Genomic DNA, 18,991 nt, shown 5'->3' with positions numbered 1-18,991 from the left:
TTTGCTAAATGCTTACACCATATCTTGACTTTCAATCAGTCACTCATTCAACAAATATTTGAAGTTGTAAAATGACCACAAAGTGGGTAAAAGTTCAGACAAATGGAATGTTCATGGTTGCATGTTGCCTCTGACTTTGGTTTTAACAGGAGCTCAGGGCTTTAGAAAGGAAGAATATATATGGGCTATGTAATACATGTCATGGTACAGGGTAAGACAAAGTAGGACTGTGTTTAAGAAACATTTGGATAGATGACCAACTAGGTTAGGGCAAACACATATTCCAGAAAGAGTAAATTAAACTAAATTCCTAAAACTCCTGTTGAAATACATTTTGTGTATAGCTATGAATTCTGTAAAATTTGAGTTTGTTTACAGAAGATAATCATGATCAAAGCAAAGATGATGACCCCAAAGAAGTGATCATCTCTATCCTTCTCTTCTTTCTATTTTTTTAAGTTTTTCCCATTTTAAAATTTATTTTTTATTTAATATTTCATAACAACACATTTTGATTATATTATTCTCCTTCATTAACTGATCCCAGATCCTCCCCATTCTTTTACCCATCCAACTTCATGTTAGCAGATAGGCTCACAATAAAATCATACCTTCTCTGTTAAGTATAATATTCATAAATTTTTTGGAAACCATTCCAGCACTATACAGTTCATGGGTTACTAAATGTTCAAGATCTTATTTTTATAATTTTGCTTTATTAATCATGGGTGGGTATTTAAATTTTTCAGGTTAACCATAACAAGTATCATTTCACTGATTTCTTTATTATAGTTAATGCAAACTGAGATCAAGAAATATGTCTTGGGGGGCTGGAGAGATGGCTCAGAGGTTAAGAGCATTGCCTGCTCTTCCAAAGGTCCTGAGTTCAATTCCCAGCAACCACATGGTGGCTCACAACCATATGTAATGGGGTCTAGTGCCCTCTTCTGGTCTGCTGGCATACACACAGACAGAATATTGTATACATAATAAATAAATAAATATTTAAAAAAAAGGAAATATGTCTTGACGTAGGTGATGGCAACGAGTATTTTAAGTATTTGGGGAAGGTATTATTATCCTACACAGTCAAGATACTGAGGCACAGAAAGACTGTAGCCGGCTACATGTGTGGTGAGGCTCACCTGGGGTTGAGCCCTCCTAAATGCAGCTGCAATGTTCTACCCATTGACACATTCATCCCAGATCATAACTGGAGAAGGGTTAGGATAAGCCCTAAGTGAAATGTAAGAAAGAGCTGGATTTAGGGTCCAGCTGCAAGGATCACTGTGTGTAGAAACTCTCTGCAACTATATTCATCTGAACACAGATTTACTCCTTGTCATCATTTTCATCTTGTACAAGCAGCTAAGCCTATTAAAAGTTTGGTAAGTTAGAATATGAATCTCTGAATATCAAGGCTAATTATATCTATTCCATTACTCTATCTCATCAACTAGGATGTTAATAATATATATTAGGTGCTCAATAAATATTTGTGAGCAGTAGAGAGACAGGAAAGTGTGTGCTTATACAGCAATGACCAAGGTCAGTTGCTAAGGCTCTGTTTTCACTGTTTCTCAACGTTGTCTCATATTAATAAACTTTGGAACCTGAGGTCAATACCTGTCTGTCTTCTCCATCATCCCTCCCAAAAGTAGGTGGATCAACTTTCTCATTACTCAAATGTGGATGTTCCAAAGGTTCAGTGACACTAATGATCCGGAAGCCTCTAACCATGGGTTTCTCTATATTTAGCCCCAGCAGAAGCTTGGATGGTGTTTCTGGGTTCTTCCAAGTAGTCTTCCTGCTCAGCCTATTTCTGGTGCTTTTCAAGGCAGTCCAGTTCTACTTAAGAAGGCAATGGTTGCTCAAGACCCTCCAGAAGTTCCCATCCACTCCTTCCCATTGGCTTTGGGGGCACCACCAGAAGGTAGGAAGAAGGGAGAGAGGGGAAGGACATGAAAAGCTGGTGCTCTGATAGTTTAGTTTCAGTCCATGGGGCAGTTTGCTGTGTGATGAGCATGTGGTTTCTGAATGAAGAATATTCATTGTACTTCTAAGAGTGAGCTTCCCTTAACCATGAGGAGCACACACCCTTTAAGAAGATGTGTGTTGACAATAGACTCGGGATGTACAAGGGCATGGGAAAAGAGCTTGTCCTTACGGTGTGGGTGAGTGATGTCGGGTACACAGAACAACTATCTAGGTTTGTTAAGACTGAGAGAGCTTCTAGACATGATGATTTGGGGGCCATGTTATGTATCAGTTTCCTCTGAGATTAAAACTGTCCTTTTTGGAGGGAAACTTGTGATTACAGTACAGGATGTTCTAAAGAGAGGTAAAACATCCCATTCACAAAGGAAGCCCCTAAGTTACTGGAAGCTCTGTGGGGAGGTGAAACATCCCATCCTGCAGTAGAAGTCCTTAAGTTCAGGAAGCAAGCAACTCAAAGGCTTCAAAAAGTCCCTGAAACTGGCTGGATTCACCAGTCTCCTCCATTCTCAAGTGTGTATAGGCAGTAAGGATGGTTGACTTCTTCTAGCCCTCAGTAGAGCACAGTTTGGTAAGGGGCGGTATGAAGAGGTCCTCAGTGAGGATCGCACACTGGTCACATTTTAGAATAGATAAATTTAAAGCTCATACAGAATGCTGATGCTCTTATCCCCATAACTTCTTTATGGATCAATAGCTACATAACTTATTTATGGATCATTAGCTCCATCTAACAAGACTTCAGGATCTGGTCAGGGAAATTCTTGATACAGCACATGTCTGGATGAAAGAAAAGACAGATTGTCAAACTGACCCAAAATTCTGTCTTTTTTTTCTGAACATTTTAGAGGCTATGTCCCTGTGATAGTTCTGCCTCTCCCTATCAAACAAAATACTAGATGGCAAAGAATAATTTTATTAATTTGTCTTTTTCCCGGTGTCTGCTCCAAAAGGAAAAGGAGCGCCAGCAGATTCTTTCCTGGGTAGAGAAATTCCCAAGCGCCTGCTTACAGTGGCTCTCGGGGAGTCGTGCACGAGTCATGATCTATGACCCTGACTATGTGAAGGTGATTCTGGGGCGATCAGGTAAGAGTTCCATAGCTTTCTTGCAGCTGCAGCATGTCTACCACCCAATATTCATACCCCAAACGTTCATACCCCAAGTCTGTGGCATTTTAGAAAACAATGTCATTCTGCCATCGATAGATAACTAGTATCTGCTATCATTCTCACTGTCCAGAGACCAACATCTGACTAATAATACTTACATAGTTCTCAACACTTAAATTAGCTGCACAGGGCATAATTTCTTTTTTCTTATTTTTTTCTTTTAAAACAAATTGATCAATGTTTTTTTACAAGTTTCCCTGTAGGTGAAGAACAAATTTTATATCTAGAAACCTGGATTCAAAATCTCTAATTGCTTACTTCTCTGGGACAAAGAAAAACACAAGTCTTTTTGTTATTGTTTGGCTTTGAGAGGTGTTTTGTTTTGTTTTATAAACATAATAGTGACAGAGACATTCAGCTGCTGGTGCAATGATGTTCATCTTCCTAAACCCACATAACTGGCAAGACAAGGATAGAAAGGAATGGGAAGAGGTGAGAGGAGATAAGGAAAAACTGTCAGCAGAAATCCACCAAGAACTAATAGCATTGTTGTTAAAATGGCTCAGCTGGTCAAGGAGTTTGCTGCTGAAGTCTGATGATCTGAGTTTGAGCCCTGAAACCCACACAGAAAGTGAGAAGAAGGGAGCATCTCCACATTTGTCTTCTGAACACCAGAAAGGCACTGTAGCGAGGTCACACACGCATGCAACACACACGCATGCACACACACACATTTACAAAATAAGTTTAAAATCTGAAAAACTGAAGAATTCATAAAAAACTTGCAGTTTGAACAATATCTTCTTTATCTGGCCTCCAATATCTATGTTACTTTTCAGATCCAAAGGCTTCTGGTATTTACCAATTCCTTAAACCCTGGATTGGTAAGTAGATTAAAACAAAGAATATGTTTTCCTGATTGCTCTTTGGTGAATGGAGAACAATAGGTGCCTGGCCACAAATATCATGATCCATCCCTAAATAGGGCTTTATTTCTCTTCTTCTAGTCAGTCCTTATCCTTCCTACTGCTTATGTAGTTTTAATGATATCCAGTTTCTGCCACATCATATCTTCAGACATTCATGGCCAGACATTTATATATGTCCCTTTATCTTATACCAACCCGTTTCATCCTTTTTCTCACTTTTTCTAAGTCAAAGAAGATTTATTAGAGTCTCACTTTCCTGTTTTTGGCTAAGAAATCCCACCATTACTTGATTTTCCTTTCCTTATTCCATCCCAATGAATCTTACCAAATGATCCCAGGGGTACCCTTCATTCCATTTCTACTGGACACATTCACATACCAGTCTCTGGCCCAGGCTACGGTTTACTTCTGTTGAATGGGAAGAAGTGGTTCCAGCACCGGCGAATGTTGACTCCAGCCTTCCATTATGATATCCTAAAACCCTACATCAGAATCATGGCGGACTCTGTCAATACAATGCTAGTGAGTTGTTCGGTACTTTCTCATTTCTTTACACCCACTCATAGCACACTCATTATGATCAAACTCCAAACAAATTTCAGACAGTCACATAGAATAATAACTCATGCTATAAAGTAAGTGCTCCACAAATGCATAAATTGGAGAGCTAATATTTATCAGAGTGGATAATACTCTTAAGAGAGCAATGTGGTAAGAACATGACAGAGTATTTACCACAAAGGATAAAACACCATGCAACAGAGACTCTTCATCTTTGGTTGGACCAGACAGTGGTGGCTTCAAGATGTTATAGGACAAGAATGTCATGGACCAAGGGCTTCTGCATAATCTTGAGTGAGCCACAAAGTAAAGACAAGGTCCACACTCTCACATTCATCTCTGACACACCATCACCTTTATTAGGCCTGATTTCTGTACTCACCATGTTTAGCAAACTTTTGATAAGTGAAATAGAATTAAAACCAATCATGAGTCATGTTCATTTAGGCCCATAGCTTCTTTCCCTTCACACATTTTATGCCTATATTAGTGTTTGCACTAATTATTCAAGTCTAATTCACTCTCAGAAACAGAAAGGGCCTTTTATTAAAGTGAAAGATTATATTTGTTTTAAAAACAAACAAACAATAACCGGACCCCATGAGAGAGCATGTTGTTTTCATAAAAGGTTTGGAAGAAGTAGGCATCAGACTACAAATATTCGCTTCATGCCTTTAATTTGCTACAGACATATGCTCTTGATGGTGAGGTACGCCAGAATGATTATCCATAGATAAACTAAAAAATCTTAGCCTGAACACAGGTCTTCTGAAGAAAACAATTGTTCCATTGTCACCACAGGACAAATGGGAGAAGCTCGACGGACAGGAGCACTCTCTGGACATCTTTCACTACATCTCCATGATGACGCTGGACACTGTTATGAAGTGTGCTTTCAGTTACCAGGGCAGTGTCCAGTTGGATGAGTGAGTGAAACCTCCATTTGTAGTCTTTGGTCTTACCAATCTGTCGGGGCTTAGTAAGAGGTCATGGTAACGAAGACAGTTGCCTCTATAGAAAGCAAGGTTCTCACCCAGGCTTAGGCCAAGCTCTAATTTCAAGCCAGCCCCAACAAGACACAGTAGAACACTAACAAGTGTAGAAGCTCATTCTCTAAATGCTCAAGGATTCAAATACCTGTAAGACACAAGTGATGTGGGCCTTGGTGTTGTGTGTCCACAGTTGAAAGGATGACTATAGAGCCCACTCTATTCTTGGGTCAGACAATCCCATAACCAGTATATTGTATTTCTTATGCTCAGAAACTCCAGGTCCTACACTAAGGCTGTTGAGGATCTGAACACCCTGACTTTCCATCGAATAAGGAGTGTCTTTTATTGGAATAACACCATCTACAAGATGTCCTCTGACGGCCGTTTGTTCTACCATGCCTGCCAGCTTGCACATGAGCACACAGGTTCTGCCTTTCCACCCCTTTCTTCCTTTATCAGGCTCACTGCAAAGATAGGATTATACATCTCAGACACAGTGAGTTTACCAGAAGCCTCTATAGGACTCATGTTAGTCACTACTGAGATATAACTTCTGGGAGCCAGAATTACAAGAATTCCCAGTTTCATTACATTGCATTGGTGACACTGCAGGAGATCCATGCAACAGCCTTTGACATGGCTCTGTGGCCCAGGATATTGATTGGAGTCTTGTAGGATATGAGACTGTGCAGCCTTTACTCATGACCAAACTCCCACATGCGCATGCATTCTGGGCTCCCTGGAACACGCAGATTGGGCTCAGGGATCCTGTGAATTACAGAAGCTCTGAGATCTCTCTGACAAATGCTATTATGGGGTAGATGGAGTGATCAAGATGAGGAAAGCTCAGCTTCAGAATGAGGAAGAGCTGGAGAAAGTCAAGAAGAAGAGGCGCCTGGATTTCTTGGACATCCTCTTGCTTTCCAAAGTGAGTGAAGTGCAGGGATGAGGTTTGGTCTGGAAACACAGATTAGATACCAACGTTGCTTTTACCAGTGCCTTTACTCAGATGCAGGATGGGAAGAGCTTGTCTGATGAGGACCTGCGTGCAGAGGTGGACACATTCATGTTTGAGGGCCATGACACCACAGCCAGTGGACTCTCCTGGATCTTCTATGCTCTGGCCGCACACCCTGAGCACCAACAGAGATGCAGGGAGGAGGTGCAAAGTGTCCTGGGTGATGGAACTTCTGTCACCTGGTGAGAAAAACTCAAGATGAAGAAGACCCCTGCCTACATATAAGAGAGATCTTTTCTAAATTGTTTTCTTTTCCTTTTTTCTTCTTTCACATAATACACTCTGACCACAGCTTCTCCTACTTCCCTACTTCCTGTTTTTTCCTAACTCTCCACTTTCCCTCTCCCCTAGACCCAATAATTCTTCATTTGATTTCAGAAAAGAGCAGGCCTCCAAGTGATGTCAAGCAAACACTGCATAACAAGATACAGTAAGACTAGGCATAAACCCTCATTTCCAAGGCTGGACCAGACAACCCAGTAGGAGGAAAAGAGCCTCAAGAGTAGACAAAAGAATCAGAGATAATTCTACTTTCCCTGTTAGGCATCCAACAAAATCCCTAAGCTAAACAATCACATCATGTATGCAGAGAGTTCTAGTTCAGACCCATGTAGGTTCTGTGGTTGCTGCTTCAGTCTCTGTGAACCCTTATGAGCCCTGATTAATAGATTCTGTGGACTGTATTCTTGTGGTGTCCTCACCCTATCTGACTCCTATAATCCTTCCTTCCCTTCTTCTTCAGGGTTCCACCTAATAATTGGCTGTGGGTCTTTGTTTCTGTTCCCATCGCTTCTAGCAGAAGCCTCTCTGGTGATGATTAAGCAAGACGCTGGTTCACAACAATAGCATAATGTCATTAGGAATAATTTCAATAACTTTTTTTTGTTCAGTCATGTTCGATTCTATCCTAGGTCTCTGAGTCATCCAGCTTCCTGAGTCCGACTTCCTAGGCAGTGTTGGGCATGAGCTCTCTATAGAGGTGTTAGCGTCAAGTTAGGCCAACCATTTGTTGGCCACCCCCACAAACTATGTGCCACCATTGTTCCAGTATATCTGCATGGCAAGACACCTTGTGGGTCATATTTTGTGGCTGTATTGGTATCCCAGTCCCACCACTGGGAGACCTGCCTGGCTACAGAAGATGGCTGATTCAGGCCCTATATCTTCTCTCTGTCCCTTCCTCCCCACCCAATCTTGCCTGTTCCAATGCCCACCGTCCACAGTCCACCCACAAAATCTATTTTATTTCCCCTTCCCAGGGAGATCCATATTCCACCCTAGACCTCTCCTCTTTATCTAACTTCCATAGGTCAGTGGATTGTAGTGTGATTATCCTTTACTTAACAGCAATATCCACTTATAACTGAGTACATACCATGTGTGTCTCTCAGGGACTGGGTTGCCTTGCTCAGGATGATGTTTTTCTAGTACCCCAGTCCTGTGTGACTTTTCAGGGTGGCTTTTATTTCAGGGACCACCTGGACCAGATGCCCTACACCACTATGTGCATCAAGGAGGCCATGAGGCTCTACCCACCTGTCCCGAGTGTGAGTCGAGAGCTCAACACACCTATCACCTTCCCTGATGGACGCTCCTTACCCAAAGGTAACCAGAACCAGTTGCCTCAGTCCTCATGTGTACTCTGTTGTCTCAATAAATTGGATCCTTATTTTGAAGTTGTGCTGAGGTCATAAAATTGAGACTGAGGAAGTCTTCTGGAAGAAATGCCACCCCCTAGTTAAATGTCATTCTCAGCTTTGAAATTGCAGTCACTTGAGATATTCAGGGTTGAAAAAGAACGACACAAGTCTTGTGATGATACGGTTTTATTCATGAATAAAAGCAAATGAGAAAGATAATGGAATCCTGCATGTTGGTGCAATGCTTCCCAGTGTCTCGGGAAATTTTGAGTTGATGAAAGAGAGGAGCCAGGGATAAGTTCTGGGATCCTCATCTCTATAGGGAAACATGTATTAGTGAACTGGTCATTGGGTATGATATCAGGTCTGCCACATCCTAGCACTGTAAACATAAGAAAAGATAATGGGCCTCATGGACAATTTAGTATTACATATGAAAAATGGGCATAAAACAGCACCTTAGGAATGGCAGGGAGGGAATTGTGAGTGTTCTGTGAGCTAATGTGTGTTCTCTGATGGTACATGTAAGACATTTGATGAGTGTGTGTTGACACTTCACTTACTAGAAGCAGATGCTCCCATACTTCACTACTCTCTATCATCACTGGATTCATGGTTCTCTAAAGCACACTTTGCTAAGCTCCCTATTGCCCAAAGGATTATCAGCTCTGAGTGATGACTCCTTAAGCACATGCCAGTCTCCTGTTGGATGTGAGTCTAGAACCCATTTCTTTGGCTTAATTCCACTCCATGTCTTCCCCTCACAGGTATCACAGTTGCAATCAGCATTTATGGCCTTCATCATAACCCACGTTTTTGGCCAAACCCTAAGGTATGAAGGCCCTGAGAAGAGACAAGAGCCACTCAATTGCAACTTCAGACATTCTGTCTCCTTTTGCATTGGAAATGGGCTTCACTTTGGTTTGTCCTGGTCCCTGTGCTCTCTCTGCAGGTGTTTGACCCCTCTAGATTTGCACCAGATTCTTCTAGGCACAGCTACGCTTTCCTGCCCTTCTCAGGAGGAGCAAGGTGATAGGAAAGGGTTGGGAGGAAAGGGAGTCCCTGGCACGTATTAATATTTTCTATTTCTGATCGCTTATGTTTCATTTGGTCTACTTTTGTGTATTATTGTTATGTGTGGACAGATAGTGTCAGGTATATGCACCAAAATGGAAGATGGCAATTCAGTATACCACAGAGGGTTTTAATCCACTGCCCAGTGGTTACTGAAATATTTGTAAGAAAAACTAGTATATATTGGTATTTTTACAAATGCTGAACTTCATATTTCTGAATTGTATTCCTTATGCAAGTTAAAAGCAAGAATTTTAGTTTTCAATGACATTAAAGGGAGAATTTTTCTTTCCCAAAATTCCCAGTAGGTTTTCTTATTAATTCAACTGTTGGGTGCTTCTATAATTCCCTGAAATATATGTACCTATAAACATGTATGTAATAAATGTATATTAAGAATTACAGGTGATATATATATATATATATATATATATATATAATTGTAGAAATTTTATGGGCATTTCTGTTAAAGTAATATATATATAAGAGTTCCCAGCTCATTGTACGATGGACACCAGAGGCTATCATCTTACATTTTTGGCCTCTACCCTCACAAAAATTTTACCGCATAGACAAATGTTTGCAACTCGTATTTCCCAATTTGCAAAGCCATGCGTATGGGAAGGGACATCAGTCACAGGGGATTCAGAGCTACTTAGCTCTTGGCTTGTCCTTTAGATGTGATAGTGAGGGTAATGAGGAGCATCTCTGGCAACTTCAGCAGTGTGATCTTAAGTAGGAAGTGAGGCTAGAAACTCAACAATCCTGTGTTAAGTGTGGTTATGGCTGGGGCATCTGGATGCTGTTCTACCTAATGGAGTGCATAGGAAGAAGTGTGTGGACAACAAAGACAGCAAAATTGTAAATAAGGGATTTTCTGCGGTCCGATAAGATGGCTGCAAATGATGGCAGTCTGAGAGGGATGAAGGGCCGGAGCCCGACAACTGAGCAAGAGGAAGATGGAGAACAACTTGAGGATTCTAAATCAGGTGCATTCACCAGAAATTTCTACCACTGATATTTGAGTCCCACTGTAGGATCAATTCAGTTTTTATGCATAGATGATAATCTACAGGATGGTGACTTATCCATCCTCATCTTAAACCTAATAGGGGTGATCATAGTGGAGATCCAAAAACTTTGTGGAGAGAATTGGATAACCCAATGACTACTTCATTAAATAATTCATGTGCTTGGACTCGATGCCCCACAATGCTGGCACTGTTCAAATGACATTTCACACAGCCAAGAGCAGGTCTAGGGTTAGACGTAACATTAGAGGAGTGAAAATTTGTCATAGGTCAGAAATCTATGCACGAAGACAAGGGATTCAGGTGGTTTTGTGAACTTAAAGCAGGGAACGATTTAGGTGTGTGACCTATGTGGAAAATGATTAGGCTTGTACCATGAAGGGGGCCCGAATGCCCAACATGTCTGAGGACGCATCTCACTTTATGTCTCTGCTTGGTTCAGAAACTGCATTGGGAAACAGTTTGCTATGAATGAGATGAAGGTGGCCGTGGCCCTGACCCTGCTCCGCTTTGAGCTGCTGCCAGATCCAACCAGGATCCCGGTCCCCATGTTAAGACTTGTGTTGAAGTCCAAGGATGGGATCCACCTGCGTCTCAAGAAGCTAAGATAATTCTGGAGGAGAAAGGGACAACTCTTGGGACCTGCTGCCTTCAGGGCTTTCTACTCGTCCCCTGCTTCTGTCCCGGACTTATCTGTATTTCTTCTGCTTTCTTTCTGACACCTGTTCCTCTGCTGTCTGTGATGTCTCCTGTCGTCCCAACTTCCTGCTCTTTCTCAAACTCTCCCTAGACTCTTCCCAGTTGTGTGTGTGCCTGTCTGCCACATGGTTGTGTCTCTGACTGGCCACATAACCCCTAAACACCTGCCTGGCCTCAGTTTACCCTTTATAACCATCCCCCTGAAAGAAGAAACATTTTAAATGGAGACAATTGTGCCTCTCCCTTTGGCTCTCAGACTCTTGAGACAGTAGACACCACGAATTCAAATGTCCTTAGGAATCACACGCTGGGAGAAAATTAACATTAAAAGTCTGCATCACCCAGAAGGGGAACTTGATTCACAAACAGAGGCTCTCCAGATTCTTTCTACTTATCTCATGTTAAAGTTAATGTGTTCAGATTTAGGGCATTTGTTTTCTTATGAAAAAATAATCCTGTTACAGAGAAATGAATAGTTTTTCCTCCTTTGACCCAACCTGAAAATAAATCCATTTTACTTCATCTACTTCTGTTTCCTATTTTTGTTTCAGATGCAGGCATGAACCCAAGTGTCCCAAAGGGGCTTTGGCAAGCCAGCCATCAGGGAATCTTGTTACTGTCTGGTCCCTACTGTTAGAGTGTGGTAGAATTCTCAGCTCTTGAGGGGTTTGCTTTGCTTTTTGACCCTTTGAGTTGGCTGTCTATAAATCGGACTGATGATTTGGTGAAGCCAAGGAGTTTTCTGATTTTAACCTGATCTTATTTGCTTAGAGTACTCTAGTTATTCAGTAAGGAGATTTGGAGAATTCTTGCTAAATGCATATGATCTGGACATGGATTCTTTGATGATTTCAGCACCAACTATAAAGAAAAGTGTTTGTCATCCTTGCATCACACACAAAAGTTCATAAAACACTACTACAGCTGACTCCACAGTATGACTTTAGAGTCTACAATATGACTGCTACATACTGACTCTCACACGGTGACTTCAATACTGTGTTCTCACTAGTAACAGGTCATCCTGATAAAAGCAAAACTAAGATTCTTGAGGTAATCTATGTCATAAGCCAAACAGACCTAACATATTTTCAGAGCATTTTACCCAAACACAAAAGAATCAACCCTTTTCTCAACACCTCATGGAACATTCTCCAACACTGATTAAATACTTGGATATGTCCCAACCAATACAATAAAACTAGAAACATCCTATCCGATCACCATGGATTAAAGCCGGATATCAAGAACAGAAAAACTAAAACCTCATGAAAACTGAACAATGCATTACTGAATGAAAAGTGAGCCAAGACAGAAATCAAGAAGGAACATAAGGGGCTGGAGAGATGGCTCAGTGGTTAAGAGCATTGCCTGCTCTTCCAAAGGTCCTGAGTTCAATTCCCAGCAACCACATGGTGGCTTACAACCATCTGTAATGAGGTCTGGTGCCCTCTTCTGGCCTGTAGACATACACACAGACAGAATATTGTATATATAATAAATAAATAAATAAATATTAAAAAAAAAAAAAAGAAGGAACATAAAAACCTCCTATAATTGAATGAAAATGAAAACAACATATTGAAATCGATGGAACATAATGAAGGTAGTTGTAAGAGGCAAATTCATACCACTGAGTGCCTAGATTTCCTCATATCTGGATTTATGTCCTCCTTTTCATCTCTAACTTTGTTAACTTGGATCTCTCCCTTCCACCTTTAGTTAATTTGGCTATTGGTTTTCTTAACCAACTGTTTGTTTTCTGTTATTGTTTGTTTGTTTCTACTTTATTGACTTCAGTTCTGAGTTTGATTGTTTCTTGCCATCTACTCCTTTTAGATTTTATTTTTCTTTTGTTCTAGAGCTTTCATGTATGTTATTAAATTACTAATACAAGATCTCTCCAATATTAGGCACTTTTTCTTGAAATTCATAAATCTGTCAGCCCCCATCCAATCATATTTCTCAATTTAGCTAAGAAACAACTGTGACATACCATGGGGTGAATTTCCTATTTAAAGGGGCCTACAAGTTAGACTGTATGAATTAGGAGAGCCTCTCTGCAATTTGCCACATGTAACTTGGATTTACGTTCTTGCAATCTAGAGATTATCAAACACAAAACACAAAAACATGTAAAAGAACTTGGAGGGAGATGGTATCAGAATCCTCGTTTTCTTTAGCCTGTCTAGGTCATAGCAACCACAAAGTAATACAAACAACAACAGCAACTAAAACAAAATTAAGGGCATCTGGGGAACAAATGAAAGCCAGAAGAGTGTGAGGAAGGAATCTTGGGGGGAGGGGGTGTTTGTGTGTGTGTGTGTGTGTGTGCATTCTATCTCAGAGGAAAGAGACCTGAAAATGCAGATTGAGCAAGCATCAAGATCATGCATGGAACGTGTATTTGTCTCCAGCCTCCCACACAAGCAAGCCAATCCCATCTCAGCTCCCACAGCTGTCCCTTCTGGCAACAGCTTGTCCAGCGCCTGGCACCCTATCATTTCGGTCCTGACTGGAATCTGCTTTTCCAAGACTCAGCTCTTTTTTTTTTTTTGAGAACGATTTCTTTTTTTTTTAATTTATTTATTTATTAAAGATTTCTGTCTCTTCCCCGCCACCGCCTCCCCTTTCCCTCCCCCTCCCCCAATTAAGTCTCCCCCCACTGCTGCTGCAAATTCACATACAACCTCCTGGGTCTAGCTATCTCAAAGGTGTCAGCTCCCCCTGGTGGCTGGTCAGTGTTGGCAGGATGTGCCTGGAGACACTCCCAAGTCTCCCACTAGGTAACAGCAAAGTTAGAAAATTCTAAGTCTACCAAAAACAGCCACCATTCTGACATTAAAATATTTTGTATCAAAAATATAAAATTCACCTAACAAATCATTAAAGGTGGATAATCTGTGTAATATATATTGTTGCTCCCCAACATCCTTTTTGTTGAACACCAAGGCCAGAAGGACAATGAATTATTGTAGAATCGCTTCCCCTCTTACATTTTACTATAAATTTAAATATACTTAAGATGTATTTCTATTTAATGACATGTAATTGGTACATAATTATGATCATTTGACTTCAAAACCAGTTAATTTAGGTAGAAAAACTTAATTGTGTGTGAATTGGTGTCTAGTGAAGCTTTGGAAAGTCTACATTTGCTTCTTTAAAAATGTTTATTGTAGGTGGGGGTGGGAATGGAGGATGGGGGAGGGGAAACTGCAGTTGGGATTAAAATTAATTAAAAAAATAAATAAAACGTGAAAATATTTATTGTGAAAAAGAAAATAAAAATTCCTCTTATTTTCTGATCTTATTTTCTATGTTAAATGTTGTATTAAAGAATTTTGAATGACTGTGTTCTGTCTCCTAAATATATAAATTCGGAGGAAGAAACAGTAAATATGTTTTGTAAAACAATATGTAAAAGTACAAAGGATCTACTAACACGGCTACTTTCATTATTCTGTAAATAAATAAAATTCAAGAGTCAGATATTAGGGTATAAACAAAACGCAATGGTGAAATGATCAGCTGACCCATCTCTCCACCTTTCCAGATTAAAAAGCTCACCAAACAATTAGGCCTCTCCCTTTTCCTTCCTTTGTCTCTCTATCCTCATCTGGGTTTATTCTGACTAGCTGAACATGGATTGCCGTCTTTGGCAGTTTTAGAGGGACAGTGCAAGGATATCTCCCCCAACAACCCACCACAACGGTCTGGTACGAGAGAGCTTGTGTGAAAGCCCCATCTGGGTCTCATTTCCAAAATCCCATTAGGAGTCCAGGAAAGTGAAAACAAAAAGGGAAAATTGGGGAGCAGAGGACTGAGTTGTGACTGAATGCCTGTGGCATGGAAATTATAGCTGTGTGTGATCACCTGGAGGCTCAGTGGGACTGGAAGGGAATCACTTAGGTGTCATCATTTTGATGATGTCACTAACCAAGATGGTGACCAATCAAATGTTGCCACCTTCTTGATGACATCACTAGTCAGGATGGTGGCTAAGTTATTTGGTTGCTGCCATCTAGATGACATCACTAGCCAAGCCATTTAACTAGCCCAGTTCAGTGGTGTCACCTTCTTGATGATATTAGCTAAAATGTTGGCCAAGTTACATGGTTGCTTCTTTTTGAGCTCAGCTCTGTGATAAAATTGGCCCATTCCCCATCAGGACAATAGTTTTCATGGGATCTAAAAGATGCAAGAGCTAGACACACAGGGCAGGAGGAAGTGTCCTGAGGTAACCAAGCCCAAAACAGCAGAACAAAGACACAGAAGAAAGAATGCCATTGTGTCAAACCAAGGAAGAGGAGTTCATATGTCTTACCACCAGTTGTGACTAGGTTCTCGCTCCATGGTTGTCATTTGGACCTCATTGAATCTCTGCTTGGCTCCTAGGCAAAAGTTGCTGCTGGGGGAAAGAACCCATGAAAAAAGCAGAAGGCATGGGAAGATGTGTCCGAGGTCTGTGTGGATATTAGATATAAAGCAAAAGATAACCAGAATACAGTCCATAACCACAGAAAAAGATATATAATAAAGAGGACCCTAAGAGAGATATACATGGATTTCCCCCTGGGAAGGGGAAATAGTCAAGATCTCCTTAGTGAATTTGGAGCATTGTGAGGGAGGGGGACCAAAGGAAAGAAGAGGACAGAAGGGGTTGGCAAGGAGAACTTGAGGAATGGGATGGTTGAGATAAATGGAACCTTCATCCAGATCATTATGGGGAAACCCACAGAAAAAATTGGCCTGAGCTAGTGGGAGCTCACTGACTCTTGACTGACAGCAGGAGACTTAGGTAGAACCAAACTAAGCCCTCTAAATATGGGTCACAGTTGTGTGGATTGGGCAGTTTGTGGGGCCACTGGCAGGGAGACCAGGATTTATTCCTAGCGTGTGAACTGGCTCTAAGGAGCCTATTCCCTATGGATAGATTCCTTGCTCAGCCTAGATACAGGGGAGGGCCTTGGTCTTGTCTCAAAGTGATGTGCCAGACTTTGTTGACTCCCCATGGAGGCCTTACCCTCTAAGAGGAGTAGATGGGGTAACGGGTCAAGCTGGGGAAGCAGGAGGAGGGAGGCAGGGTACTGGGATTATTATGTAAATAAAAAATATTGTTTAAAAAGAGAGAGAAAGAAAAAAATGTTAAATCTAAAAAAATCCTGATAGGAAAAAATCCAGGAAATCTGGTAAACTATGAAAAAATCAAACCTAAGAATAAGAGAAATAGAAGAAGGAGAAGAATCCCAGCTCAAAGGTCCAGAAAATATTTTCAACAAGATCATAGAAGAATATTTTTCCTAACCTAAAGAAGGAGCTGTCTATAAAGTTTCAAGAAGTTAACAGAACATCAAATTATTGGATCAGAAAGAAAGATTCCTTGCCATATAATAACAAAAACAATAAACATACAGAAAAAAACAAGAATATTAAGAATATTAAAATCTGAAAAGGAAAAAGACCAAGTAACATTTAAATGAAGATCTATTAGAATTACACTTGACTTCTCAGTGGAGACTCTAAAAACAAGAAAAGCCTAAACAGATGTCTGGCATACTCTAAGACACCACAGATGCCAGCTCAGACTACAATATGCAGAAAAAATTTTAATGACCATAGATGGAAAAATCAAGATAATCCATGATAAAAATCAAATTCAAACAATATTTTCAGATCCAGTCCTATGAAAGATACTAGAAAAAAGTCCAACCCAAGGAGGTTAACTATAGCCATTAAAATAGAGGAAATGAATAATCTCACATCAGCAAAACCAAAAGAATGGAAAAAACACAAATACATACAGAGAGAGAGAGAGAGACAGAGAGAGACAGAGAGAGACATATATACACTTGTGCACACATTCACAGCAACAACAAAAATAACAAAAATTAACAGCCATTTGTTACTGATATCTCTCATTTCCAATGAACTCAATTCCCCAATGAAAAAGACACAGAGTAAGAGAATAGATGAGAAAACAGGATTCATCCTTCTGCTGCATACAAGAAACACCTCAACATCAAAGATAGATATTACCTTATGTAAAGGGTTGGGAAATGGTTTTCCAAGCAAATGGACCTAAAGAGCAAACTGTTGTAGCAATTCTAATATCTAACAAAATAAACTTCAAGCCAAAATTATTCAAAAGAGACAGAGAAAAACACTTCATACTCATTAAAGGAAAAACCCAGCAAGATAATATATCAATCCTTAACATTTATGCCTCAAACACAAGGGCACACACATTTGTAAAAGAAACATTGCTGATGATTAAATCACATATTGACCTTCCCACACTGATATTGTGGGAGACTTCAATACTCCACTCTCACCAATGAACAGGTCATCTAGATAAAAAACTAAACAGAAAAATACTGGAACTAATAGATGTTATGAACCAAAAGGACCTAACAGATACTCAAAAGAATTTACCTTCTGAGCAATTTACAAAACTTTCTCCAAAATTGACCAGCCTACATCCCTCAACCCCAGAGAACCTAGACAACAAAAAAGACCCTAAGACATACATACACAGACCTATCTAGGAAGAAGAAAAAGACAAGATCTCCTGATAATTGGGAGCATGGGGGCATGGGGGAGGGAAGGAAGGTAGGTGGGGAAATGTATACCTCAATTAAAAACAATAAATAAAATAACATTTAAAAAGTATCTTCCAATCAAAAGAAGCCTAGGACCAGACAGTATTAGCCCAGAAGTCTACCAGACTTTTAAAGAAGAGTTAATGCCAATACTGGTCAAATTATCCCAAAAATTTTAGTGGCATTTCACTTGTATTTTAATAAATAAAGCTTGCCTAAAGATCAGAGAGTAAAACAGCATGTGCTCAACTATGTTCATAGCAGCATTGTTTGTCATAGCCAGAACCTGGAAACAACCTAGATGCCCTTAAACCAAAGAACGGATAAGGAAAATGTGGTACATTTACACAATGGAGCACTACACAGTAGAAAAAATAGCGACATCTTGAATTTTGAAGGAAAACTGTTGAAATATGGAGCGGCGGGCTGCGTCCCAGGCACCCGGCCGCACCCACGGCTAGCTTTACCCGAAATAATTACACGGAAACTGTATTCTTTTAAATACCGCTTGTCCCATTTCTATCTAGCCTCTTCTAGGCTAGCTCTTGCACCTGGACTAGCCCATTTCTAATAATCTGCTGTAGCCCACGAGCTGGCTTACCAGGAATGATCTTAACCTGCGTCTCTCTGGAGTGGGAAAATCATGGCGACTCCTTGACTCAGCTTCTTTCTCCCAGTATTCCATTCTGTTTACTCCGCCTACCTAAGGGTTGGCCTATCAAATGGGTCTAGGCAGTTTCTTTATTAATAAGAAATCACTCCCACATCAAAACAGATGGAACTAGAAAATAGAAAACATTATTTTGAGTGAGGTAAACCAACACAGAAAAACAATTTTCAAATATACTCACTAACAGTTGGTTTTTAAAACATAAATTTAAAAAAAAGCCGATAAAACACAATCCTGGAGAATTTAGACAACAATGAGGACACTAAGAGAGACTTACATAGATCTAATCTACATAGGAAGTAGAAAAAACTAGATTCTTCTGAGTAAATTGGTAGCATGGGGACATTGGGGAAGAGTTGATGGAGAGAGGGGAGAGGCAGGAGGGGAGCAGAGAAAAATGTAGAGCTCAATAAATATCTATAAAAATGGTGGAAAAAGGAAAAGAAGAAGAAAAACAGAGCCATTGGTCAGCCTCACATACCAGGCAGAGGTAACACACACTTTTAAGGCAAAGGACATAGTCAATAGGACAAAAAGACAGCCTGCAGAATGGGAAGTGATTTTCACCAGCTCCACATCTGACAGAGGGCAAAAACCAAAATAATGAAAGAATTCAAGAAACTAGATATCAACAAACTAAATCATCCAATAAAAGTGGGGTACATATCTA

General features: G+C 40.3%; 2 protein-coding genes across 2 annotated transcripts in view; one reads left to right on the top strand and one right to left on the bottom strand.

Annotated features, from left to right (window-relative positions):
• LOC142834333 (cytochrome P450 4A11-like) overlaps positions 1 to 18,991 on the bottom strand; it is a 41,398-nt gene that overhangs the window by 10,835 nt on the left and 11,572 nt on the right. The gene's annotated exons all lie outside the window — the stretch shown is intronic.
• LOC142833974 (cytochrome P450 4A14) lies at positions 1,736 to 11,407 on the top strand. The gene is made up of 12 exons (XM_075945891.1): positions 1,736 to 1,933; positions 2,949 to 3,081; positions 3,945 to 3,989; positions 4,429 to 4,556; positions 5,397 to 5,521; positions 5,858 to 6,012; positions 6,409 to 6,515; positions 6,597 to 6,787; positions 8,077 to 8,210; positions 9,013 to 9,077; positions 9,198 to 9,274; positions 10,793 to 11,407. Exons 1-12 carry the CDS (start codon positions 1,739 to 1,741, stop codon positions 10,959 to 10,961), a joined length of 1,524 nt encoding a protein of 507 aa, XP_075802006.1. The 5' UTR covers positions 1,736 to 1,738; the 3' UTR covers positions 10,962 to 11,407.

Source organism: Microtus pennsylvanicus, chromosome 13 (genome assembly GCF_037038515.1).
Source record: "Microtus pennsylvanicus isolate mMicPen1 chromosome 13, mMicPen1.hap1, whole genome shotgun sequence".
In the NCBI taxonomy this organism is placed as follows: Eukaryota; Metazoa; Chordata; class Mammalia; order Rodentia; family Cricetidae; genus Microtus; species Microtus pennsylvanicus.
The sequence above is the reverse complement of the archived record's forward strand: the minus strand, read 5'-3'. Positions and strand labels throughout refer to the sequence as shown.

Bases quoted from the DNA above. Each gene is read 5' to 3' on its own strand.
- LOC142833974 (XM_075945891.1), top strand. From the start codon at position 1,739: ATGGGTTTCTCTATATTTAGCCCCAGCAGAAGCTTGGATGGTGTTTCT. The intron at 3,990-4,428 runs GTAAGTAGATTA...TCTCTGGCCCAG, and splicing joins ATTCCTTAAACCCTGGATTG to GCTACGGTTTACTTCTGTTG. The intron at 9,275-10,792 runs GTGATAGGAAAG...TGCTTGGTTCAG, and splicing joins CCCTTCTCAGGAGGAGCAAG to AAACTGCATTGGGAAACAGT.